Source organism: Temnothorax nylanderi, unplaced genomic scaffold (genome assembly GCF_030848795.1).
Source record: "Temnothorax nylanderi isolate EJ_2023f unplaced genomic scaffold, tnyl_v1.0 TNYL_tig0294_pilon, whole genome shotgun sequence".
Lineage (NCBI taxonomy): Eukaryota > Metazoa > Arthropoda > Insecta > Hymenoptera > Formicidae > Temnothorax > Temnothorax nylanderi.
In genome coordinates this window covers 190011-213398 of record NW_027249356.1, presented here as the reverse complement: position 1 = coordinate 213398, position 23388 = coordinate 190011, and the positions used below count along the sequence as shown (strand labels likewise).

At 36.2% G+C, this 23388-nt stretch overlaps 1 protein-coding gene and 1 long non-coding RNA gene across 2 annotated transcripts; both read left to right on the top strand.

Moving 5' to 3' along the window:
* The first annotated feature begins 2888 nt into the window (after positions 1 to 2888).
* On the top strand, positions 2889 to 23362 carry LOC139780721 (uncharacterized). The gene is made up of 4 exons (XM_071719446.1): positions 2889 to 3026; positions 19254 to 19352; positions 19497 to 20217; positions 22547 to 23362. The coding sequence occupies exons 1-4, from the start codon at positions 2889 to 2891 to the stop codon at positions 22699 to 22701; spliced, it is 1113 nt and encodes a 370-aa protein (XP_071575547.1). The 3' UTR covers positions 22702 to 23362.
* LOC139780728 (uncharacterized) lies at positions 20536 to 21456 on the top strand. The gene is made up of 2 exons (XR_011720319.1): positions 20536 to 20984; positions 21065 to 21456. It is a non-coding gene; the product is annotated as an uncharacterized lncRNA (long non-coding RNA).
* Positions 23363 to 23388: the final 26 nt, after the last annotated feature.

Below are 23388 nucleotides of genomic sequence, written 5' to 3'. Positions count from 1 at the left end.
TATCTGTAAATTTATGATTTAATGTCCTGTGGTATCGTTTTATTAAATTATTTAATGTTTGTCCGTTTAAGCTTCCGATACATTGAAAATATGGTTGTATTAGAAAAGAGCGTTTAATAAGAAAAAATAATTTAATTATATTAAAAGATGTAAAAAAACGCGCGCGCGCGCGTTTACATCTTTTATATTTCGGAAATCGTTCTGAACGTTGTGTTTTAAAGTTTTTTTGAATAACCGTATATCTTTTGCATGGTTATCAGCTGGATGATCGTGTCTCTTTGTTTGTCGAAATCTATTATTTTTTAACTTTCTTCGTCCACCACATCTTTTCCTTTTCTCTTTACATGACAGATATCTTTATTTAATGATTAAAAAACGAATTACACATTTTAAATTTTTTTTGAAGATCAAATAATGCAATATTAAAGTAAAACGAAATGTTATACATACATGGTGGTTGCTCGTTTTCCATGATAAATTTTTTCGCAAACGAACGAATATTCATTAAATTCATTAAATTCATTAAATTCTAAAAAAAATATTTAAGCTTTCAAAAAATGTTTCTTATAACAGTTTAATAATAAAATCTCTATTCAACAACATTAATATAATATTTTTTAAAAATTATTTTTTAAACAAAATTTTGACTAAAAATTAGAAAAAACATTTTTTTTTAAATTTTATTAATGTGATTAAATAAAGATATGTTTTTACCATACAACTGTTATAAGAAACATTTTTTGAAATCTTAAATATTTTTTTAAATATATCGAGAAAAGTAAAAGCCGCTCTACATATGAGGGGTGGTTTCACCCCTTAAAACCGTTTTTGGGCAAAAAATTTCTAAATTCATCATTTTATCCCTCCTACATGTGTGGGAAGTTTTATTAAAATCAGGATTTTCGAGTTTGCGAGGTTTCCTTGTGAGTGGACATGAATTTAATGAATATTCGTCTTGCGAAAAAATTTATCATGGAAAACGAGCAACCACCATGTATGTATAACATTTCGTTTTACTTTAATATTGCATTATTCGACCTTTAAAAAAAATTTAAAATGTGTAATTCGTTTTTTAATAATTAAATATAGATATCTGTCATGTAAAGAGAAAAGGAAAAGATGTGGTGGACGAAGAAAGTTAAAAAATAATAGATTTCGACAAACAAAGAGACACGATCATCCAGCTGATAACCATGCAAAAGATATACGGTTATTCAAAAAAACTTTAAAACACAACGTTCAGAACGATTTCCGAAATATAAAAGATATATATGAAGATGTGAGCAAGGAGTAAGTGCATAGCGCACACACACACACGCGCGCGCACACACACACACACACACACACACACACACACACACACGCGCGCACACACACACACACACACACACACACACACACACACACACACACACACACACACACACACACACACCCAAGTTTTTTAACATCTTTTAATATAATTAAATTATTTTTTCTTATTAAACGCTCTTTTCTAATACAACCATATTTTTAGATAGAAAATTGTATCTCCTTTAGTACTGTTTCAAAGCGTAAAAAGATCAATAGTACGATGGAGAAAACATGTAAGACTTGTATGTCCTGTATCATTGCAAGATTTCGCAAACGTTAAAAAGTAAAGAATGGAAACACTTAATAAATAACAAAAAATATTTTCTAAGTATTAAAACTGTAAAATTCGAAGATCGTAGCAAAACGCATTTGGTAATATTTGATCGAGCTTTTATTCGGACTTTATGCAAAACGGGCACTACTGAAGAAATATTTGCTGCAGACGCTACGTTTAAAACTGCTTCTATTTTATTAGAAAATAAAAATAAAAATACAACTGTTAATAAAACACGACAATTTTTTACATTATAATGGCTCGAAAATTTAATCATGTAAGTTATTTAAAATTTATTAATATAATATCTATTTAAAAAGTTGTAACAATGATTATAAACATAGAAATTATTATTTTTTTAACATATTTTTCTATTCTAGGAAATACCTTTTGCGTGGGTTATCATGGAACGAAGGAAATATACAGATTATAAACCAATATTAGAATATGTATTCAATAAATTAGCACGTCATTGCGTCCACGAACAGTAATGACCGATTTTAAATTTGCTCTTCAAAAAGCTTTTTTAACGGTCTTATCATATCCGCTGAAGTGAAAGGATGTTATTTTCATTATTCACAGGTATCAATTCTCTCTCTCTCTCTCTCTCTCTCTCTCTCTCTCTCTCTCTCTCTCTCTCTCTCTCTCTCTCTCTCTCTCTCTCTCTCTCTCTCTCTCTCTCTCTCTCTCTCTCTCTCTCTCTCTCTCTCTCTCTCTCTCTCTCTCTCTCTTTACAGCTCTCTTTACAGCTTTAATTAGATTCCTGGATGATGTGAGACAGGCAGCGGATTCAAGAAGGGTCACCATAGCCGTATTTTTCGATTTTACCAAGGCTTTTGACAATGTTTGTCATAGGATTTTGATAGACAAACTAAGAAATGCGGGCTTTTCCTGCTCTGCTCTTCGTTGGATTTGTGCATACTTGGATGGCAGGAAACAGGCAGTCCGCGATTCGGTCTCGCGGAACAAATCATCTGCGAAAACAATATCTGCCGGTGTGCCTCAAGGATCTGTACTGGGGCCTCTCTTATTCATCCTTTATTTGCTGGATTTTAAATCGGTCTTGAGTTTTTGTTCCTACAATTTTTATGCGGATGATCTTCTTATATACTTGCATGTGGAACCTGGGCACTTGAGGACAGCTATTCATCAGATTAATCAGGACATTTTGAGGATTGTAGAATGGGCCACCAAGAATAAATTGGCTCTGAATCCTAAAAAGACTACAGCAATGATTATGGGAACAGCAAGATACGTTAACATGGCCTACAGTGGCGAACTTCCAAACATCCTGGTCAGCAACACTGTGATACCGTACAGTGATTCTGTGGTCTGCCTTGGTCTTACAATTGCCAGCACACTCTCATGGGAGAAACAAGTGTCCAGGACGATCTCAAGAGTAAATGCCTCATTGCATCAAATTAAACAGTGCAAGCACCTACTGCCGTTTCCACTGCGAGTGCGGTTAGTCTCTGCTTTAATAGTTCCTTTCTTTGATTATTGCTGCTCTGTTTTCACGGATATCTCGGGTGAGCAAAATTTGAGGCTTCAACGGGTTTTCAATGCCTGCGTCCGGTTTATATATCAGGCGAGATGGGATGAGCATATCACCCCCAATACTATTTCAGCAAGCTTGGGTGGCTTAAGCTGAATTTACGACGAGATTATTTCATTGGCAATTTGACCTTTACCCTTCTGCGCTCTAGGGTCCCTGGCGTCTTATACAACAGATTCGAATTTAGAGGTGACAGGACTCAGCGAGATACCAGGGCACAAAACGACACCTTATCTTTGCCTCTGTGTCGAACTGAATTTTATAAAAGGTCATTTAGGTATTATTCGGCCAAACTTTGGAATAGCCTTCCGTGTAACATCCGTAATTCTGAGTCACTAAATGCTTTCAAGAGAATGCTATACAACTATTTGCTAAGAGGGAATACATGAGTCCGTACATACACACACTCTCACACACGCGCGTACACGGGCACTAACACACGTATACTGGCTTACACATGGATACTGCATAATACATGGGGGCATCGATTTTTTGTTTTTTAAAATTACTTTGTGTTGTTACGTCCAACCCCGGGATTAATAAGAAAAAAAAACTGGGAAGCGAAGGCAGAGGGGTCGGGGTAAGGAAGGACGCAACTAGAAGCTTAAGAATATCGCTCGCAGGTACATGCTCTGAGGCGCGTGGCGCAAGCCCGAACGCACTTTTATGGCTCAGGAAGAGTCAACGTCCGTAAGGACGCTAGGACGTCTTCCGTGAGCGGTGCGATCGTCGGTCCTCTTTCGAGTCAGGGAATTTAATCCCTTTAACTCAGGATCGGACCTCGTGCGATTTCGAGAGGATGATGGTACTGGGTTAGGTCTTATTTAAAATAAAGGAACATTTAATTAAAACTTAAAAACAAATTAAACATTTATTACAAATACTTGTTACTGACATTGAGTAGAGAATCAAACAGTTGAGATAAACGCAAACGGAGTGTATGTCATTTGTGTGTGTGTGTGTGTGTGTGTGTGTGTGTGTGTGTGAGTGTATTTAGACTAAATTAACATAAAAAGAAATAGGTAAGGGTTAATCTAAGGTGACTATTTCGGGAGGGTTCATCGATGTCGATGGTGGAGGCGGTCGAGGGGGTCGGGGATGGTACCCTGTGTTCGACCGGAGGAGGGGGATTGGGTCTAACGGGGAGTATGCGGAAAGGGGGGACGCGGCAAACGGGGCGATAAGGTGCGGGAACGAGGCGAGACGGTAGGATAATAGGGCGAGATGGTATGACGGGGGGACACTGCTGTGAGGAACAGAGTTCCTCTGAGAAGCTTGGTAGGGGGGGTGGAGTGGCGAGACGCGGAGGATCTGTGTTATCCTGTTCCCGAGGGAATCCTGACCCTTGATTTTCGACTTCCTTTCGCGCCCGTTTGGTTTGGCGACGTCTCTCGTGTTTGGCGGCGTTTCGCGACTTTTTATGAGTGGGACCGGGCGAATCCACTACAAATTAGCGGATTGTTAATATTTAAATCCGTCAAGTGCGGGGAAGTCACCTCAGGTTTTGGAGATTAATCTAAGGAGTAGTTCGAGTCCGCCAACGAGTCAGCTAACTCAAAGCAATATACCTCGGATCCACCGACCCAGCTAACCCAAAGCAGTGTACCCCGAGTCCACCGACGAGTCAGTTAACTCAGAGCAACATACCCCGCGTCCACCGAGCCAGCTAACCCAAAGCAACATACCCCGAATCCACCGAGCCAGTTAACTCAAAGCAATGGAGATTATTCGGAATCGACCGATAAATCGGCTAATTCGGAACAGGGGTAGTAAGAGGGATGGAAGGGTTGTACTGAGAGACTTCCCTAACGGGTGCATATATAAAGAAAAAGGGGAGTTGATATATACGTGTGTGTGTACAGGACTTACTACTTGATGAGTTTGATGACACCGTTTGACAATTTGATGACTGCGCGTCGAAATGACCCTTGGTTGAGGGAAGAGACGGAATCAGTTGGGTGAGGTCAGGTGTGTTGCACTGACTCTAACGATAAGTGTTGAATCGCGACTCAAAAGCGGAAGAGATCACGATTGTAAAGCTGAGGAAAAATACGAGACTAAGCTTGGGAGGCTTGAAGAGACTCGGAAGCTTTGGAGAGGGAGTGCCGCAATGTCAGGGTTTATATAGGAAAATGTAAGGAATAGAAGGGGTGGATTTTATGTGGGGTGTGTCTGGTTTTTATTTTTGGGACTTTTGGTTGGTGGGATTCTTCTAATTTTTATCTAGAGGGTTTTCTATTGGGCGAGACGTTTCTCACCCAAGAGCCAGATCTTAAGTTTTCGCCTATCCTAGAAAGCTAGAGACGGTTATCGATTTTTCCGGTTTTCTATTGGTGAGTCCCCTCGTAAGGCCCCACTGTCTTATCGGGGGTGCAACTCATCGCTTCTCCCAGTGTCGCATGACGCATTTGTTTTCGACTATTCCCGATTTTCCTTTTATTAGGGGTCCTTATTTATCTCGCGACCCTGTTTTTATGTTAGCAGACGATCCATACCTCTCGATCTTAAGTGCAAACAGAAACTTCCACCATGTGTATTTTAGAACACGTGTTAGGCTTTGTTTCTGTTTGTCGGAAACATCGTACGAGCAAACCTCGCTCGATGCAATAAAGATCTTTACCAATTTTATCTGCGACTAAGGCCCCTTTCGCGCGTCATGTCGCCGGGTGGGCCAGACAACTGATAGAATCCGTCTGGGAGGTCGCTTTTAGTTCCTCAAGCAAACAGGCAGTTTGATCGTAAAAAAAAAGGAATGTGAGGGGATCAAGGCTCACTCGCCAATCGATAACCGTTCGTGCTCAGTTTACTTATCGTAATCTTAAGGCCTATCCTAGGCGCATAGGAGTTTCCGCGAAAAAGGGAAATCGTTTAGTTCGCAGGACGTAACAGTGTTATTTTTGTATTTTTGTATTTTTGTATTTTCGTAGTTTTATATTTTCATTTTAATTTCTGCGCTTGAGAGGATCCTATCCTGGAGCGCGTAATAAATAGCGATACTATCTCTCTCTCTCTCTCTCTCTCTCTCTCTCTCTCTCTCTCTCTCTCTCTCTCTCTCTCCTCTCTCTCTCTCTCTCGTCTCTCTCTCTCTCCTCTCTCTCTCTCTCTCTCTCTCTCTCTCTCCTCTCTCTCTCTCTCTCTCTCTCCTCTCTCTCCCTCTCTCCTCTCCCTCTCTCTCTCTCTCTCATCTCTCTCTCCTCTCCTCTCCTCTCCTCCTCCTCCCTCCTCTCCTCCTCCCTCCCTCCCTCCCTCCCTCCCTCCCTCCCTCCCTCCCTCCCTCACTCCCTCCCTCCCTCCCTCCCTTCCTCCCTCCCTCCTCCCTCCCTCCCTCCCTCCCTCCTCCCTCCTCCCTCCTCCCTCCCTCCCTCCCTCCCTTCCCTCCCTCCCTCCTCCCTCCCTCCCGTCCCTCCCTCCCTTTTACGTATATATAATTTATAGATTAATTTTAACGTATATATTAAAAATATTATGCATACAATAACAATTCATATATTAAATATTTTTAATTATTTATTTAAATCTTTATAATATTTTATAGACGTTATGTAAAAATATTAGAAAGTTCATAGGAAAAAAAAAGCAAATTCGAAGCAATCAGAGGAAATACTTACAAAGCTAATGGCTTTGGCGTTATTACCTGATGTGAAAAAGATATTGTGACAGCTTTTCATAATATTAAATTAGACATGTCGGTATGTATGAGACGTCGATTTTAACGTTATTTTCGCTATTACGACCGTTTTTGGATAAAACGAGTAGCACCAACCCGATTTTCAATGTATCGGAAGCTTAAACGGACAAATAATTAAATAGAATGATACCACAGGACATTAAATCATAAATTTACAGATAACCATAACCCATGGATGTTTATAAGTAAGTTTTGTACATTAATATAAATTGTGAGGAATAACTAATATGTATAGAGGAAAGTCCCCTATTATGAGACAGGATCCTAATATGAGATATGTTAAGCTAAAAGGCCCTATATAGGCTTCATCTGTTGATCCCACCATGAAAAAACTCCGCCATCTTATATTAGGATTCTATCTCATAATAGGGGACTTTTCTCTACATATTATATAATAATTATTACGTAAAATATTATTATATATACCATTTGCTTTAATTTCTTATTTACAGAAAAATTAGGAGAATTGCAGGTGACAACTCGTCGAGATCTAACGACTTTAAAGGCAGGAATAGAAAGCCTTTAACAAGATTATAGTTGGATTATAAAAAATCGTGCTCTTCTGAACGCGTGGGACAGATTAGACGATGGCCTCTCTATAGAAGATTTTTTGTCATTGACAAGTTCATTACTATAAAAAATTATTATATAATAACAAACAATTTAAATAAATAATTCGTATAAACTGTTTACTAAAATGTTTTAGCTTCAATAAATTTTTAAAATAAAATAAAGATATGCGTTCCGTATTTACTTCTGTACATTTTTTAATATTTCTTAAATATTCTATATAGGGGAGACCGGGGCTATCTGTCTACGGGGGCTATGTGCATGTCCACAGCACTGCTATCTCAAGTTTTAAGAGACAGATGTCTCTACCATTGTAACAAAGTAATTGAAAAATGCCCTACGTAAGATATTTAAATGTTGTTTGTTTTCTTGCGATGCCTTTTGCTGACGCTATATACGTTAAATGAAATAGGTCAGTCATATTACACATCGAATTGTCTAATTAATCTTCCCAGGTTGCAACCACCATGAATCGCTTTGATTTGAGGTGCTATAAGTGGGATTTATTTTGCTTCGCAAAATTGTCACGGAATAAAAAGTTATTAACAATATTATCAACAAAAAACGCGATTTTTTAAATTTTTTCTCAAATATCTCGAAAACTAAGCAAAATAGGGTAACTATATAACTATACTTTTTTGTATAGAGCGTAAAATTATCTACAATAATGATCTGAACAACATTGATCGTCAAGTCAGTCGTTTAGCTTGCACGCGCCGTCAAAGTCCGAGACTCGGATCCCAAAAACCCTCAATTTTATCGTTTTCTTGATGTTGCGCCGGTGATTTTTTTCCGTCATTTAAAATAGAATAAAAAATCACACATCATCTGAGAACTACAAAGAATACTTTTCATGGTGCAACCAATTTTTTAGACCCTTTTTCTTTAGTTTGTAGCTATGTAAGCAAAAAATTTTGATTTTTTTGAATAGTTTTAGTTTTTCGCTGTTTTCAGGCCTTAGAATTTATTTGAGACGAATTTTATCGTATGCATCTTGTTGTGGACGAAATTTGCAACAAAAAAGGACCCTTGTTTTTTTTTCGTACGATGAACGCTGATTTTTTTATTGGCGCGCAAAGTTATCCAATATTGCGCAGTCAGATAACGCTTAACTTTGCGCGTCAATAAAAAAATCAACGTTCGTCGTACGAAAAAAATACAAGGGTCCTTTTTTGTTGCAAATTTTGTCCACGACAAGATGCATATGATAAAATTCGTCTCAAATGAATTCTAAGGCCTGAAAATAGCGAAAAACTAAGACTAATCCAAAAAAATCAAAATTTTTTGCTTACATAGAGCTACAAACTAAAGAAAAAGGTTTTAAAAAATTGGTTGCACCATGAAAAGTATTCTTTGTAGTTCTCAGATAATGTGTGATTTTTTATTCTATTTTAAATGACGGAAAAAAATCACCGGCGCAACATCAAGAAAACGATGAAATTGAGGGTTTTTGGGATCCGAGTCTCGGACTTTGACGGCGCGTGCAAGCTAAACGACTGACTTGACGATCAATGTTGTTCAGATCATTATTGCAGATAATTTTACGCTCTATACAAAAAAGGTACGTATAGTTAGTTACCCTATTTTGCTTAGTTTTCGAGATATTTGAGAAAAAATTTAAAAAATCGCGTTTTTTGTTGATAATATTGTTAATAACTTTTTATTCCACGTTAATTTTGCGAAGCAAAATAAATCCCACTATAACACCTCAAATCAAAGCGATTCATGGTGGTTGCAATCTGGGAAGATTAATTGGACGATTCGATGTCTAATATGACTGGCCTAAAAAGCGAAAAGAATTATTAACATTTTTCGACGTTCGAAAAATTTGCTGTCCCGGGAAAAAATATTCATATCTGACAGTATATTAACATATATAAATGAGATATGAACAGATATAAGTTTTACATGCCCATATATAAAGCATATCTATTTATATGTGGCCATACATAACTGTATACGGCACTGTATATGATCATATATGACAAGACGCGATGCTGAATAATGATTGTATATGTTCATTAAGGCCGGAAATGATATGAAACATGATCAGATCTGTCTATATATGACCAGATTTTGGGATATAATGATATAAAATTTCCGGGAAAAAATATTTATATCTGACAGTATATGAACATATATAAATGAGATTGAACAGATATAAGTTTTACATCCCCATATATATAATCATATGGTTATCTATCGCCATATATGATCAGATCCGTACATATTATACATGAGATACCGGGAAAAAATATTCATATCTGACAGTATATTAACATATATAAATGAGATATGAACAGATATAAGTTTTACATGCCCATATATTGGGATTTTCACTCGTGACGTAGCCGTGACGTCACAATTAATATACATTAATAACTTTTATATGTACTTACCGATTACAATATAGCAAAATTGCAACCGTGTGTTTGCATTTTGCACTCATCCCTGCTTTGCAACTACATTTTGCGGATGATATTTTCCCTGATTTCAATATCACTATGTTTATTTCGTGAGGTGCACCTTTAACATCTGACATTTGAAGGCAATATGCAGTTAAATGCCATTTGTCATCATCTTGAGAGGTTATCCCGCATGTTAATAAAAGTCCACAGCACAACAAAATTTTCTCCTTCCATGAAATTCCTTGAGGAAGGGGTGCACTGTGCAAATGCACATATTTCTTTTATATTTAAGTACATATTTTTATCACACGCGTTTAAAAGCACGATAAACCACCTCAGACCGTATGTTTGTGTACAATTTTCAGGAATGGGCCAGCCATCTTGGCCTTGTGACGTCACGGCTACGTCACGAGTGAAAATCCCAATAGAGCATATATAATCATATATGGTTATCTATCGCCATATATGATCAGATCGTACATTATACATGATCCCGGGAAAAATATTCATATCTGACAGTATATTAACATATATAAATGAGATATGAACAGATATAAGTTTTACATGCCCATATATTGGGATTTTCACTCGTGACGTAGCCGTGACGTCACAATTAATATACATTAATAACTTTTATATGTACTTACCGATTACAATATAGCAAAATTGCAACCGTGTGTTTGCATTTTGCACTCATCCCTGCTTTGCAACTACATTTTGCGGATGATATTTTCCCTGATTTCAATATCACTATGTTTATTTCGTGAGGTGCACCTTTAACATCTGACATTTGAAGGCAATATGCAGTTAAATGCCATTTGTCATCATCTTGAGAGGTTATCCCGCATGTTAATAAAAGTCCACAGCACAACAAAATTTTCTCCTTCCATGAAATTCCTTGAGGAAGGGGTGCACTGTGCAAATGCACATATTTCTTTTATATTTAAGTACATATTTTTATCACACGCGTTTAAAAGGCACGATAAACCACCTCAGACCGTATGTTTGTGTACAATTTTCAGGAATGGGCCAGCCATCTTGGCCTTGTGACGTCACGGCTACGTCACGAGTGAAAATCCCAATAGAGCATATATAATCATATATGGTTATCTATCGCCATATATGATCAGATCGTACATTATACATGATCCCGGGAAAAAATATTCATATCTGACAGTATATTAACATATATACCCACTCGGCATGTTATGTTGCTGAAATATTGAAATATTCGGAAATGGTGCAGAAATATTTCGTTAACATTTCATTTGTAACTATGCATCTGAAATATTTCAGAAATGTACCTGCATCATGTTTTTTATAATATTGCATTAACAATATTTCTGAAATCTTTCAGAAAGTTGTTTACAATATTTGTAAGTTTCTGTAATATTGCAAAAAAATGTAGCAGATGCAATATTTCAGAAATATTTCTGAAACATTATAAAAGTAATATTACGTTTGCATTGTACGAATAATATTTCTGTAACATATCAAACGCAACATTGCATTTAAAATATTTCTGAAAAATTTCTGAAAAATTGCGTAGGTAATGAAAAATTGAATTGCAGGCAGTGAATTTCTACAATATTGCAGAAGAAATATTGCAGATGTAATGGTTCAGAAACATTTCTCTAATAAATGATAAACTATTATTACGTTTACATTGCACGCGTTATATTTTTGAATGTTTCACATACAACAGTGGATTTGTATATAATATTCCGAAAAGTTGCTGACAGACTTTAGAACTTATAAAAAATTAAATTTATTATTATATAATTATTGCATTTTATTGCATTTTGTTTCTTTTATTAAGAATTTTCTGATATTCCAAATTTTGTCATATGGCATTTTTAATATAAAATATAAATATTTAATAATATTTAATATAAAATAATATTCGACGCTGACTGGCAAAAAAATTTATTTGTATATCTGTATTGTTAATATTGTTATGCGATAGCTTTATGCTCACCAAAATAAGCAAGTATAAGAAAGAGAGAAGCGTCAGAGTCAGAGGATCACCACTACCCTGTTCGATCATCGATGTCAAGCAACAAGGCGCCGGTATACTACACGGAAAAAAAGGCTTGGTTGAGATAATAAAAAAAATGGTCGCCTCGACCAAGTGCCTTGATTATATATGCGCCAGCTGATATCTTGGTCACATATACCAACGGCACTTGTTTATACTGCCATAGTTGGAGCAACCATAGTACTTGGTTATACTGCCGTAGTTGGAGCAACCATAGTACTTGGTTGGACCATCCAAAAGAAATTGGTAACACACATCGGTGATTTCCCTTTCTTCCGTTCGTCTGCGACGACGGCGGCGATGGTGACGATGACGATGACGACGACGACGACGAAGATTCGCGCGGTCGGTGCCGACCGCGCGAATCTTCGTCGTCGTCGTCGTCATCGTCATCGTCACCATCGCCGCCGTCGTCGCAGACGAACGGAAGAAAGGGAAGCACTCGTGTCAAAAGTCTTCGATTGCGGCGATGCAACCGGCGATCGCGGGACGGTAACCACGACAATGATGATGACGGTAACGATGACGGCGCGCTGGAAAACGTCGACGAGCCCCTCGGGGCTCGCGAGCGTCGCCGGGAATCCGGGACGTAGATTCTCCGCTGGCCGCCGCGCGTTGAAGGTTAGATTAGGTTGGTGAAGGACTTCGCGGGTCCGCCGGCGATTCCCGCCGCGCTTCCGTTCTCCAAGATACCGTTCGCGTTTCACCGCGACCTATACCCGCACACGACGCCGATGAGAAAAATCGTCAACGACGACGCAACGACAGGTCGAACGACATCCGCGTAATGTCAGCACGTTCAGTCTTCGACTGCAGTGCAGCCATGCTGCCATGGCTTAATTCACCAAGAACTTGGTTAAACTAGCTACGGTCAGCTACGGTAGCTGGTTTGTGAGAACTAATTTCTGGGTGACCAATCAGAATACAATTTCTTGGTTACCTAAACTAATTGTGTTGATTATAAGCACCAATAGTTCCTACTAAATTTGAATCGTGAAAGAAATTAAGTGTACATGGTTACGGCAACCAAGTCAAAGGTTGTAGTTACCAATATATATGTAACCAAGAAAAACTTGGTAAATTCAACAAAGCCTTTTTTTCCGTGTACTTGGATGGGTGACCGGCTGAGAGAGCGGATTTCTTCGGACAAATGCGCGGCGGCTATACGCACATGGCTTAATATATTTTTTTTGTTCCGGTAACAAAATATTTCATTTTTCACATATCAACAAATAGTTTTTGCGTCAATAACAAAATTTTGTTTGCTAATACAAAACATTTTTCTCAGTGTAAAATGTATTTGAAATATCTCTGAAGTGTTTCTGCAATATTTCGTAGATATATTTCAGAAATATTTCAGAAATATTGCCGAAATCTTTCAGCAAAGTTGCATTTGAAATAATTGTGCCGATTGAAACATTGCAGAAATGTTGCAGAAACGGTCGTGAAATATTTCTGAAATATTGATGAAAGGTGTAATATTTCAAATGGAATTTTGCAGAAATGTTTCTGAAATATTACATGCCGAGTGGGTAAATGAGATACGAACAGATATAAGTTTTACATGCCCGCATATATAGAGCATATATAATCATATATGGTTATCTATCACCATATATGATCAGATCGTACATTATACATGACACAAGATATGATCATATAAGTTCATATATGGTCAGACATATTATTATGTGTATGACACAAGATCTGATCATATAAGTTCATATATGGTCAGACATATTATTATGTGTAGCCAGATATGACACTATACATAATCGTATCTGGCCTCACATGGTCATATATAAAGTATGTTCGACCATGTATTATCAGATATAATTATATGTGACCATATATAACCGATATGGCACTGTATAAAAGACGCGATATACTGTATACATATTAATTATGCAACGTCTCGTCCGAATGGATATATGTGTAATGCGCCCCCTGCGCAGTTACCAACAGGCGATTTTAAAGACTCTAAAACGCGCGTTTTTCTCGGTCCGCGCGCGAGTCGAGCGTCCCTTCCCCGCCGTAGCGCTGCATTGTTTTTCCTGTTTTGCGATTATCAACAGCGTGATTATTATCCTTGCTAGATTTCCGTCATTTATCGAGTATAAATGGACAAATCTACACATAAATCAAGGAAGAGGAAGAAGTCATCGTCGTCCAGTCATCGTGATCGCATCGAGGATCTGGAAAACTAGTTATCGCAGCTGATCGAGGTATTATCGAGGAGAGAGGTTAGATATCCACATGTCGCCTCTTTATCGCCGACCGTGTCCTCTGCTCTCGCATGTCACACTGACCGAGAGTCGGATGGGAGAGAAAAATTCTGACGACATCATTAGAGAGGACAGCCCTGGTCGAGCGAGATCTAGTTCCGTGAAGTTGGCACCCGACTTTAACAAAATGAATATTTAAAAAAAGGAAATTGTAGCATTTTCTTTGTAGTTGTTTGTAGTAACAATAATTTCGTTTGTAGTTTTATCGATTTTGCAAAAACAAAGATTTTTAAAAATCACTCTTGCCTAAAATTGAGATATTTGAAATTCGCTCGCGCCATGTGTTTTAGAATCGTTTGTAGTTGTTTGTAGTAACAATAATATCGTTTGTAGATTTATCCATTTGGAAATAACAAAAAATTTTAAAAATCACTCTTACTCAAAATTGAGATATTTGAAATTCGCTCGCGCCATGTGTTTTAGAATCGTTTGTAGTTGTTTGTAGTAACAATAATTTCGTTTGTAGTTTTATCCATTTGGAAATAACGAAAAATTAAAAAAATCACTCTTACTCAAAATTGAGATATTTGAAATTCGTTCGCGCCATGTGTTTTAGAATCGTTTGTAGTTGTTTGTAGTAACAATAATTTCGTTTGTAGTTGAATAATATAAAAGTTACAACGTATTTGCAATATACAAATAACGTATCTTTCTCAATTTTAAAGATATCTCGAATCCGCTTGCGCTATGTGTTTTAGAATCCTTTGTAGTTGTTTGTAGTAACAATAATATCGTTTGTAGTTTTATCCATAAAAAAAAACAAATATTTAAAAAAATTACTCTTACCCTAAATTGAGATATCTCACATCAAAATATTTTTCGTGTACTTCTTAATGTATCCGAACGTTTTCCGAAGAGTTCTGTTCATAAACATTTGTCTATTTTTCAAATAATTATCGGAAATCGGCTAGCGTGTCTCACTCATGTAGTCGTAATTGCGGCAATAAAAATTATTTAAAAATTAAATAATTCTAATCAGCAGAACTATTTGGAAAACGTTAGGACACATTCAGAACTACACGAGAAATATTTTAGAACACCCAGAATTTCAGAAATCGGCCAGCGTCTCATTTGTTCTTCGAAAAACGTTTGTTCGGATACATTCAGAACTATACGAGAATTATTTTAGAACTCAGACTGTAGAATATAGAGTCTAGTGCTCTGATTTTATTCCGTTTTTCGAATAAACGTTTAAACGCGAAACGTTTATCCATTTACATTTTCTTCCAGAAGAACGTTTACTTGTAAAAAACGTCTACACGTTTAAACGTTTAGTAAACGTTTACTAAACGTTTAACCGTTTATCTTAACATTTAAATGTATATTAGAGTCTGGTAAACGTTTAAACGTTTATCAGAGAGAGGCCCTAGATTTAAAACATGTGTATTCGGAAAAACGTTTCTAATAAACGGATATGTTAATTAAACGTTTAATAGCGAGCTCAAATATAGACCAGCGTCCCCGTAAAGATTTTTTTAGGGGATAAAAATTATTTGTTTCGTTGTATTTCGTTTGTAGTTGAATAATTTAAAAGTTGCAATGTATTTGTAATAAACAAATTACGTATCTTTGTCAATTTTAAAGATATCTCGAATCCGCTTGCGCCATGTGTTTTAGAATCGTTTGTAGTTGTTTGTAGTAACAACAAATTCGTTTGTAGTGGAATAATTTAAAAGTTACAATGTATTTGTAATAAACAAATAACGTATCTCTGTCAATTTTAAAGATATCTCGAATCCGCTTGCGCCATGTTTTTTAGAATCGTTTGTAGTTGTTTGTAGTAACAATAATTTCGTTTGCAGTTTTATCCATTTTGCAAAAACAAAAATTTTTAAAAATCACTCTTCCCCAAAATTTAGATATTTGAAATTCGTTCGCGCCATGTGTTTTACAATCGTTTGTAGTTGTTTGTAGTAACAATAATTTCGTTTGTAGTTTTATCCATTTCGAAATAACGAAAAATTTTAAAAATCACTTACTCAAAATTGAGATATTTGATATTCGCTCGCGCCATGTGTTTTAGAATCGTTTGTAGTTGTTTGTAGTAACAACAATATCGTTTGTAGTTGAATAATTTAAAAGTTGCAATGTATTTGTAATAAACAAATTACGTATCTTTGTCAATTTTAAAGATATCTCGAATCCGCTTGCGCCATGTGTTTTAGAATTGTTTGTAGTTGTTTGTAGTAACAACAATTTCGTTTGTAATGGAATAATTTAAAAGTTACAATGTATTTGTAATAAACAAATAACGTATCTCTGTCAATTTTAAAGATATCTCGAATCCGCTTGCGCCATGTTTTTTAGAATCGTTTGTAGTTGTTTGTAGTAACAATAATTCCGTTTGTAGTTTTATCCATTTGGAAATAATGAAAAATTTAAAAAATCACTTACCCAAAATTGAGATATCTGAAATCCGCTTGCGCCGTGTGTTTTAGAATTGTTTGTAGTTGTTTGTAGTAACAATAATTTCGTTTGTAGTTTTATCCATTTCGAAATAACAAAAAAATTTTTTTAATCACTTTTACCCAAAATTGAGATATCTGAAATCCGCTTGCGCCATGTGTTTTAGAATCGTTTGTAGTTGTTTGTAGTAACAATAATTTCGTTTGTAGTTTTATCCATTTCGAAATAACGAAAAATTTAAAAATCACTCTTACTCAAAATTGAGATATTTGAAATTCGCTCGCGCCATGTGTTTTAGAATCGTTTGTAGTTGTTTGTAGTAACAATAATTTCGTTTGTAGGTTTTATCCATTTCGAAATAACAAAAAATTTTTAAATCACTTTTACCCAAAATTGAGATATCTGAAATCCGCTTGCGCCATGTGTTTTAGAATCGTTTGTAGTTGTTTGTAGTAACAACAATATCGTTTGTAGTTGAATAATTTAAAAGTTGCAACGTATTTGTAATAAACAAATTACGTATCTTTGTCAATTTTAAAGATATCTCGAATCCGCTTGCGCCATGTGTTTTAGAATCGTTTGTAGTTGTTAAACAACTACAAACTTGTCAGACAACTACAAACGATTCTAAAACACATGGCGCAAGCGGATTCGAGATATCTTTAAAATTGACAAAGATACGTAATTTGTTTATTACAAATACATTGCAACTTTTAAATTATTCAACTACAAACGATATTGTTGTTACTACAAACAACTACAAACGATTCTAAAACACATGGCGCGAGCGAATATCAAATATCTCAATTTTGAGTAAGTGATTTTTAAAATTTTTCGTTATTTCGAAATGGATAAAACTACAAACGAAATTATTGTTACTACAAACAACTACAAACGATTGTAAAACACATGGCGCGAACGAATTTCAAATATCTAAATTTTGGGGAAGAGTGATTTTTAAAAATTTTTGTTTTTGCAAAATGGATAAAACTACAAACGAAATTATTGTTACTACAAACAACTACAAAAGATTCTAAAAAACATGGCGCAAGCGGATTCAAGATATCTTTAAAATTGACAGAGATACGTTATTTGTTTATTACAAATACATTGTAACTTTTAAATTATTCCACTACAAACGAATTTGTTGTTACTACAAACAACTACAAACGATTCTAAAACACATGGCGCAAGCGGATTCGAGATATCTTTAAAATTGACAAAGATACGTAATTTGTTTATTACAAATACATTGCAACTTTTAAATTATTCAACTACAAACGAAATACAACGAAACAAATAATTTTTATCCCCTAAAAAAATCTTTACGGGGACGCTGGTCTATATTTGAGCTCGCTATTAAACGTTTAATTAACATATCCGTTTATTAGAAACGTTTTTCCGAATACACATGTTTTAAATCTAGGGCCTCTCTCTGATAAACGTTTAAACGTTTACCAGACTCTAATATACATTTAAATGTTAAGATAAACGGTTAAACGTTTAGTAAACGTTTACTAAACGTTTAAACGTGTAGACGTTTTTTACAAGTAAACGTTCTTCTGGAAGAAAATGTAAATGGATAAACGTTTCGCGTTTAAACGTTTATTCGAAAAACGGAATAAAATCAGAGCACTAGACTCTATATTCTACATTCTGAGTTCTAAAATAATTCTCGTATAGTTCTGAATGTATCCGAACAAACGTTTTTCGAAGAACAAATGAGACGCTGGCCGATTTCTGAAATTCTGGGTGTTCTAAAATATTTCTCGTGTAGTTCTGAATGTGTCCTAACGTTTTCCAAATAGTTCTGCTGATTAGAATTATTTAATTTTTAAATAATTTTTATTGCCGCAATTACGACTACATGAGTGAGACACGCTAGCCGATTTCCGATAATTATTTGAAAAATAGACAAATGTTTATGAACAGAACTCTTCGGAAAACGTTCGGATACATTAAGAAGTACACGAAAAATATTTTGATGTGAGATATCTCAATTTAGGGTAAGAGTAATTTTTTTAAATATTTGTTTTTTTTTTATGGATAAAACTACAAACGATATTATTGTTACTACAAACAACTACAAAGGATTCTAAAACACATAGCGCAAGCGGATTCGAGATATCTTTAAAATTGAGAAAGATACGTTATTTGTATATTGCAAATACGTTGTAACTTTTATATTATTCAACTACAAACGAAATTATTGTTACTACAAACAACTACAAACGATTCTAAAACACATGGCGCGAACGAATTTCAAATATCTCAATTTTGAGTAAGAGTGATTTTTTTAATTTTTCGTTATTTCCAAATGGATAAAACTACAAACGAAATTATTGTTACTACAAACAACTACAAACGATTCTAAAACACATGGCGCGAGCGAATTTCAAATATCTCAATTTTGAGTAAGAGTGATTTTTAAAATTTTTTGTTATTTCCAAATGGATAAATCTACAAACGATATTATTGTTACTACAAACAACTACAAACGATTCTAAAACACATGGCGCGAGCGAATTTCAAATATCTCAATTTTAGGCAAGAGTGATTTTTAAAAATCTTTGTTTTTGCAAAATCGATAAAACTACAAACGAAATTATTGTTACTACAAACAACTACAAAGAAAATGCTACAATTTCCTTTTTTTAAATATTCATTTTGTTAAAGTCGGGTGCCAACTTCACGGAACTGCGAGATCTGCCTCTCAGGTGGCAGAAATGGCAAGTCCTGCTAGACAGGTTAGGCCAAGGGATCCGCACGTTACAGGTGTGTACGCTCATCCCAGTTCTGTGGCACAGACAGAGGAGTCGACACAACCTTTTCCGATTAATCGGAATACCTTTTCTTCGGCTGTAGCGGGGTAAATAACCATTCAGATGATGGCTTGCCCACGTTCCCTCCCCGAGCTAGACAATAGTTTTGGCGGAGCCCGCTGCAGCTGAGAATTCGGCGGATACCCTAACTAGAGAGTTTTTCGCTGCCGTATGTCAAACAGCAGATATTCCTGGAACGACCTTGTCGTTCAGCAGTGGCGTGAGCTGGTTTGGAAGAGCCTTCCCGCGGATTAGCGAGAAGCTCTACTTAAAGAAGCACTCTTCCTCGGAGGAATTAGCCTTCATCAAGGCTCCTAAGCTAAACCCAGAGTGCAAATCGGCTTTAAAAAATAGGGCTATAGGCAAGAGAGACGAGTACTGTTGTATCAACCAGGATCAGGTCGGCTTCGCCCTCCTTGCTTTCGGAGAGGCATTGTCGGACCTTCTCAGACGAGAGACGCAAAGGTCCCTCATCGTCGAGGTTTGTGCTGCAGTCGGTAAACTCAACAATGGAGTAAAGAATATAGCAGATTTATACTATCGCCGTCCCTTGTCTAGACGGGCTCATATCAAGCCGGACTTTAATACTTTGGCCAAGACCACAACCGATACCGTTTCGGCAGATAATTTATTAATTAGTAATTCTTTCAGTAAGCAAATTAAGAACAGTCTCGAGGGAAAGTCCTCCAAGGACATTGTCAATGCTTCCTTGACGCTCTCGAAGGAGACTCAGCAGCGAATTAAGTACCCACGAGCAGCAGTAGCCAGTCGTCACACCGCTACAGGTCCCGCTCCAGAAGGTGTTAGAATAAAATCAGGTAACCAGAGCCGGCAGACTATCCGGTTTATTGATCCAAATGGACGGAAAATACATCCGATCCAGTGAATCTTCAAGCGGTTACAGATTATAAGCTACCCTTTAAGCACCATCCACCTCATTAGGAGTTTGAACCCTCCATTCATTTATCAGACAAGGAGATGCAAAGTACTATATGAGTCAATATAAGGCCTAAATTTGATTTTAAGGAAAACAATTTTTTATGGATATAATTTAGACATTTGTATAATTACTGGTTATATAATGTAACTTTTCATTTGATTATGTATTAATTTATCCACTGATAAATGTAAACAGTTCAAGATTTGACTTTAGTTGACATTCGTACAAGAGAAATGTCGTGACATTGCATCTCTTTGCTGTAAACAGCTATCATGCCAGTGCCAACGGCACGGCGCTGCCACATATTCACGTCGCGTACAGCTGATCGAAAGGCCGTCAAGAAACGCGACAATTCATCAACTTTGATTGAATTTTTGGCCTTATTACACGTCAACGTCGTTTTGTCTTATACCTAACAAGTGCTAGAATGATAGAGCAGATATCCTGGTTGCCGATGTTCACGCTTATCGTCTACATTGCCACGTACAGCGTAGGCTGGAATCCGATTCCGTGGGCATTGATGGGTGAGATGTTCGCTTCGAACATCAAGGCTAGAACTTCTACTATAACTGTTTTCTTTAGCAAAGTTTTGAACTTTATCATAGCCAAGTTCTCCATCAATCTTGAAGAAGCGTTCAATGGCAAGTACGTGATCTTCTGGATATCCGAAGATTTCTGCATCATTAGTATCTTTTTCACGGTATTACTGTTGCCCGAAACAAAAGGCAAGACTCTTCAGCAAATCCAAGATGAACTCAATGGAGTGACTTCAACTATAAACGTCGAAAATAGGACAAAGAAGTGAAGAGAGAACGCTCACGTTCGATCATCCTGACGAATGGTATATGTTGAATACCTGATGAATTCGCGAGACACTTTGAAGTGATTAGATATTTGTAAAAAATGAGTAAGGTAAAGTTTTATAACATATCTAGGGATTTGCTATCATTATACACTGTAGAAGAATCAAGCAGAGTACCAGAAATGCGGATAACATATGTGCCTATACCACTGCCAAATTTATACAGATATAATCATATCTAAATATAGGTAAAAAAGGAATGTTTTCGATGAGCTTGGACCACTGTTCAGTCTTCTGTTACTAATATTGGTTTAATCACAAAAAAAAAAAACATACGGAAAACGGAAAATGGATCAATTAACGAACAATGGTTCGATGATTTAAACGAAGTAAACGATAAATGAAAATTTAGAAAGAGTAAAACGGAGATTTTATTCTATTTTTGTTTAGATTTCATATGTACGCAGAGATATTTTTTTTTATTTTTTCTACATGGAACCAAAAATACTTGTTTTCCAAAAACCTTTACACAATGACTAATACGGTTCATAGCAATTATATAATGCAACTGTATATAATGCAAGTCATACCATGCATATTTATAAATATCCTTGCGATATTTCGTTACGTATTATTGTATGCACATATTTGTAATTTTCGTTTTCTAGCGTAAAAAGAAGATGTGCCAGTAAACGTTACTACGTTTTCAAGCAAGTTCCTATTTGATCCGTTATTAGGAAACGTGGAGCAACAATAAGACTCTTTTGCTTGTATTTTATCAAGATTTAGTATTGCGTATGTTGGACGTGGAGTGTAAAAGTAAAGTGAAAAACAGAAAAGATTAATTCTGCGACGTATTTTTTATTCACGGATTAGAGACCAGTCATTTTGTAATACGTCCAAAAAAAAAAAAAAAAAAAAAAACGTAATTATTTACGACGACAAAGATATCGAAATTTAAAAGGAAGTCGTTTAAATTTGATATCTTTAAAAGGCCAATAAATTGATGAAATTACGTGCAAAAAGAGAAATAGAGAGGGAGAAATATAAAGTAACTTTATTATGACTAATATTTTTAACAAAATTTTGACAACAACAAGACAGTTATCGATATATTTAACCATCTAGAGAAGACAATCAAAATATTTAACTATCTAGAGAAGACAATCAAATAATGTTATTTTCAGTTTTTTGAACTTGTTTCTTTACAAATAGTGAGTGAAATTCTCGAAAATTGTATGTTTCGGTACAATTTCCCATAAAATCTATGTTAAAAATGCCAACTTTGAGATTTAATATCTCAATAACTAGACGTCAAATCACCTTAACGAACGGAAAAGTGTGTTTTCTTCTTACACACCCTATCATTTCTTAGGGTTCATATTTGGCTCTATTTATTTTTCAGTTTCTATTCCTCCAGGGAAAAGGGAAAAATTGACGAGATTAACTCTGAACGTATCGCCAAGCCTTTTTTCTGCTTTCTGCAGAAGAAATAGGCTCACACCCGTTGGTGAGAAGAATTTTTTAAGAGGTAGCGGCGCTGAAACCACAGCGTCCTAGATACATTTTTATTTGGGATTCCGGCGCAGGTAATCACCTATTGATCTACTTTATACCCCCACGAGGATCTCTCGCTGGAAGTCCTCTCTAGAAAGTTGGTGACGCTTCTCGCGCTCACAATTGCTCAAGGGTTGCAAACGCTAGCAGCTATATAACTTTCAAACATCACAATTACCGAAACCTTGGTCATCAAAATTCCAGCCAGTCTCAAGACTTCGAAGATTGGAAGACCGCAATCCTTGCTCATCTTTAAACCTTTTGCAGACCAAACCATTCTTAATACCGGTTAACATATTGATCTTCTCTGTATTGCACAGTGCATGATTGGGATTCTGTATCGCAAACAGGATCTCGGGTGCAAATCTGGGCTTTAAATATCTACACATATATCCATCCGGACGAGACGTTGCATAATTTAGAAGTTGAACGAACTTACCTTAAGTGAAGTTCGACTATAATTATGCTGTCTCGTCCGGATGGATAGTCCCACCCTCCCAATCCCCAATTTCAGATTTGCAGCTTTAAAAGTATGAAGCGCTACGGCGGGGAAGGGACGCTCGACTCGCGCGCGGACCGAGAAAAACGCGCGTTTTAGAGTCTTTAAAATCGCCTGTTGGTAACTGCGCAGGGGGCGCACTACACATATATCCATCCGGACGAGACAGCATAATTATAGTCGAACTTCAC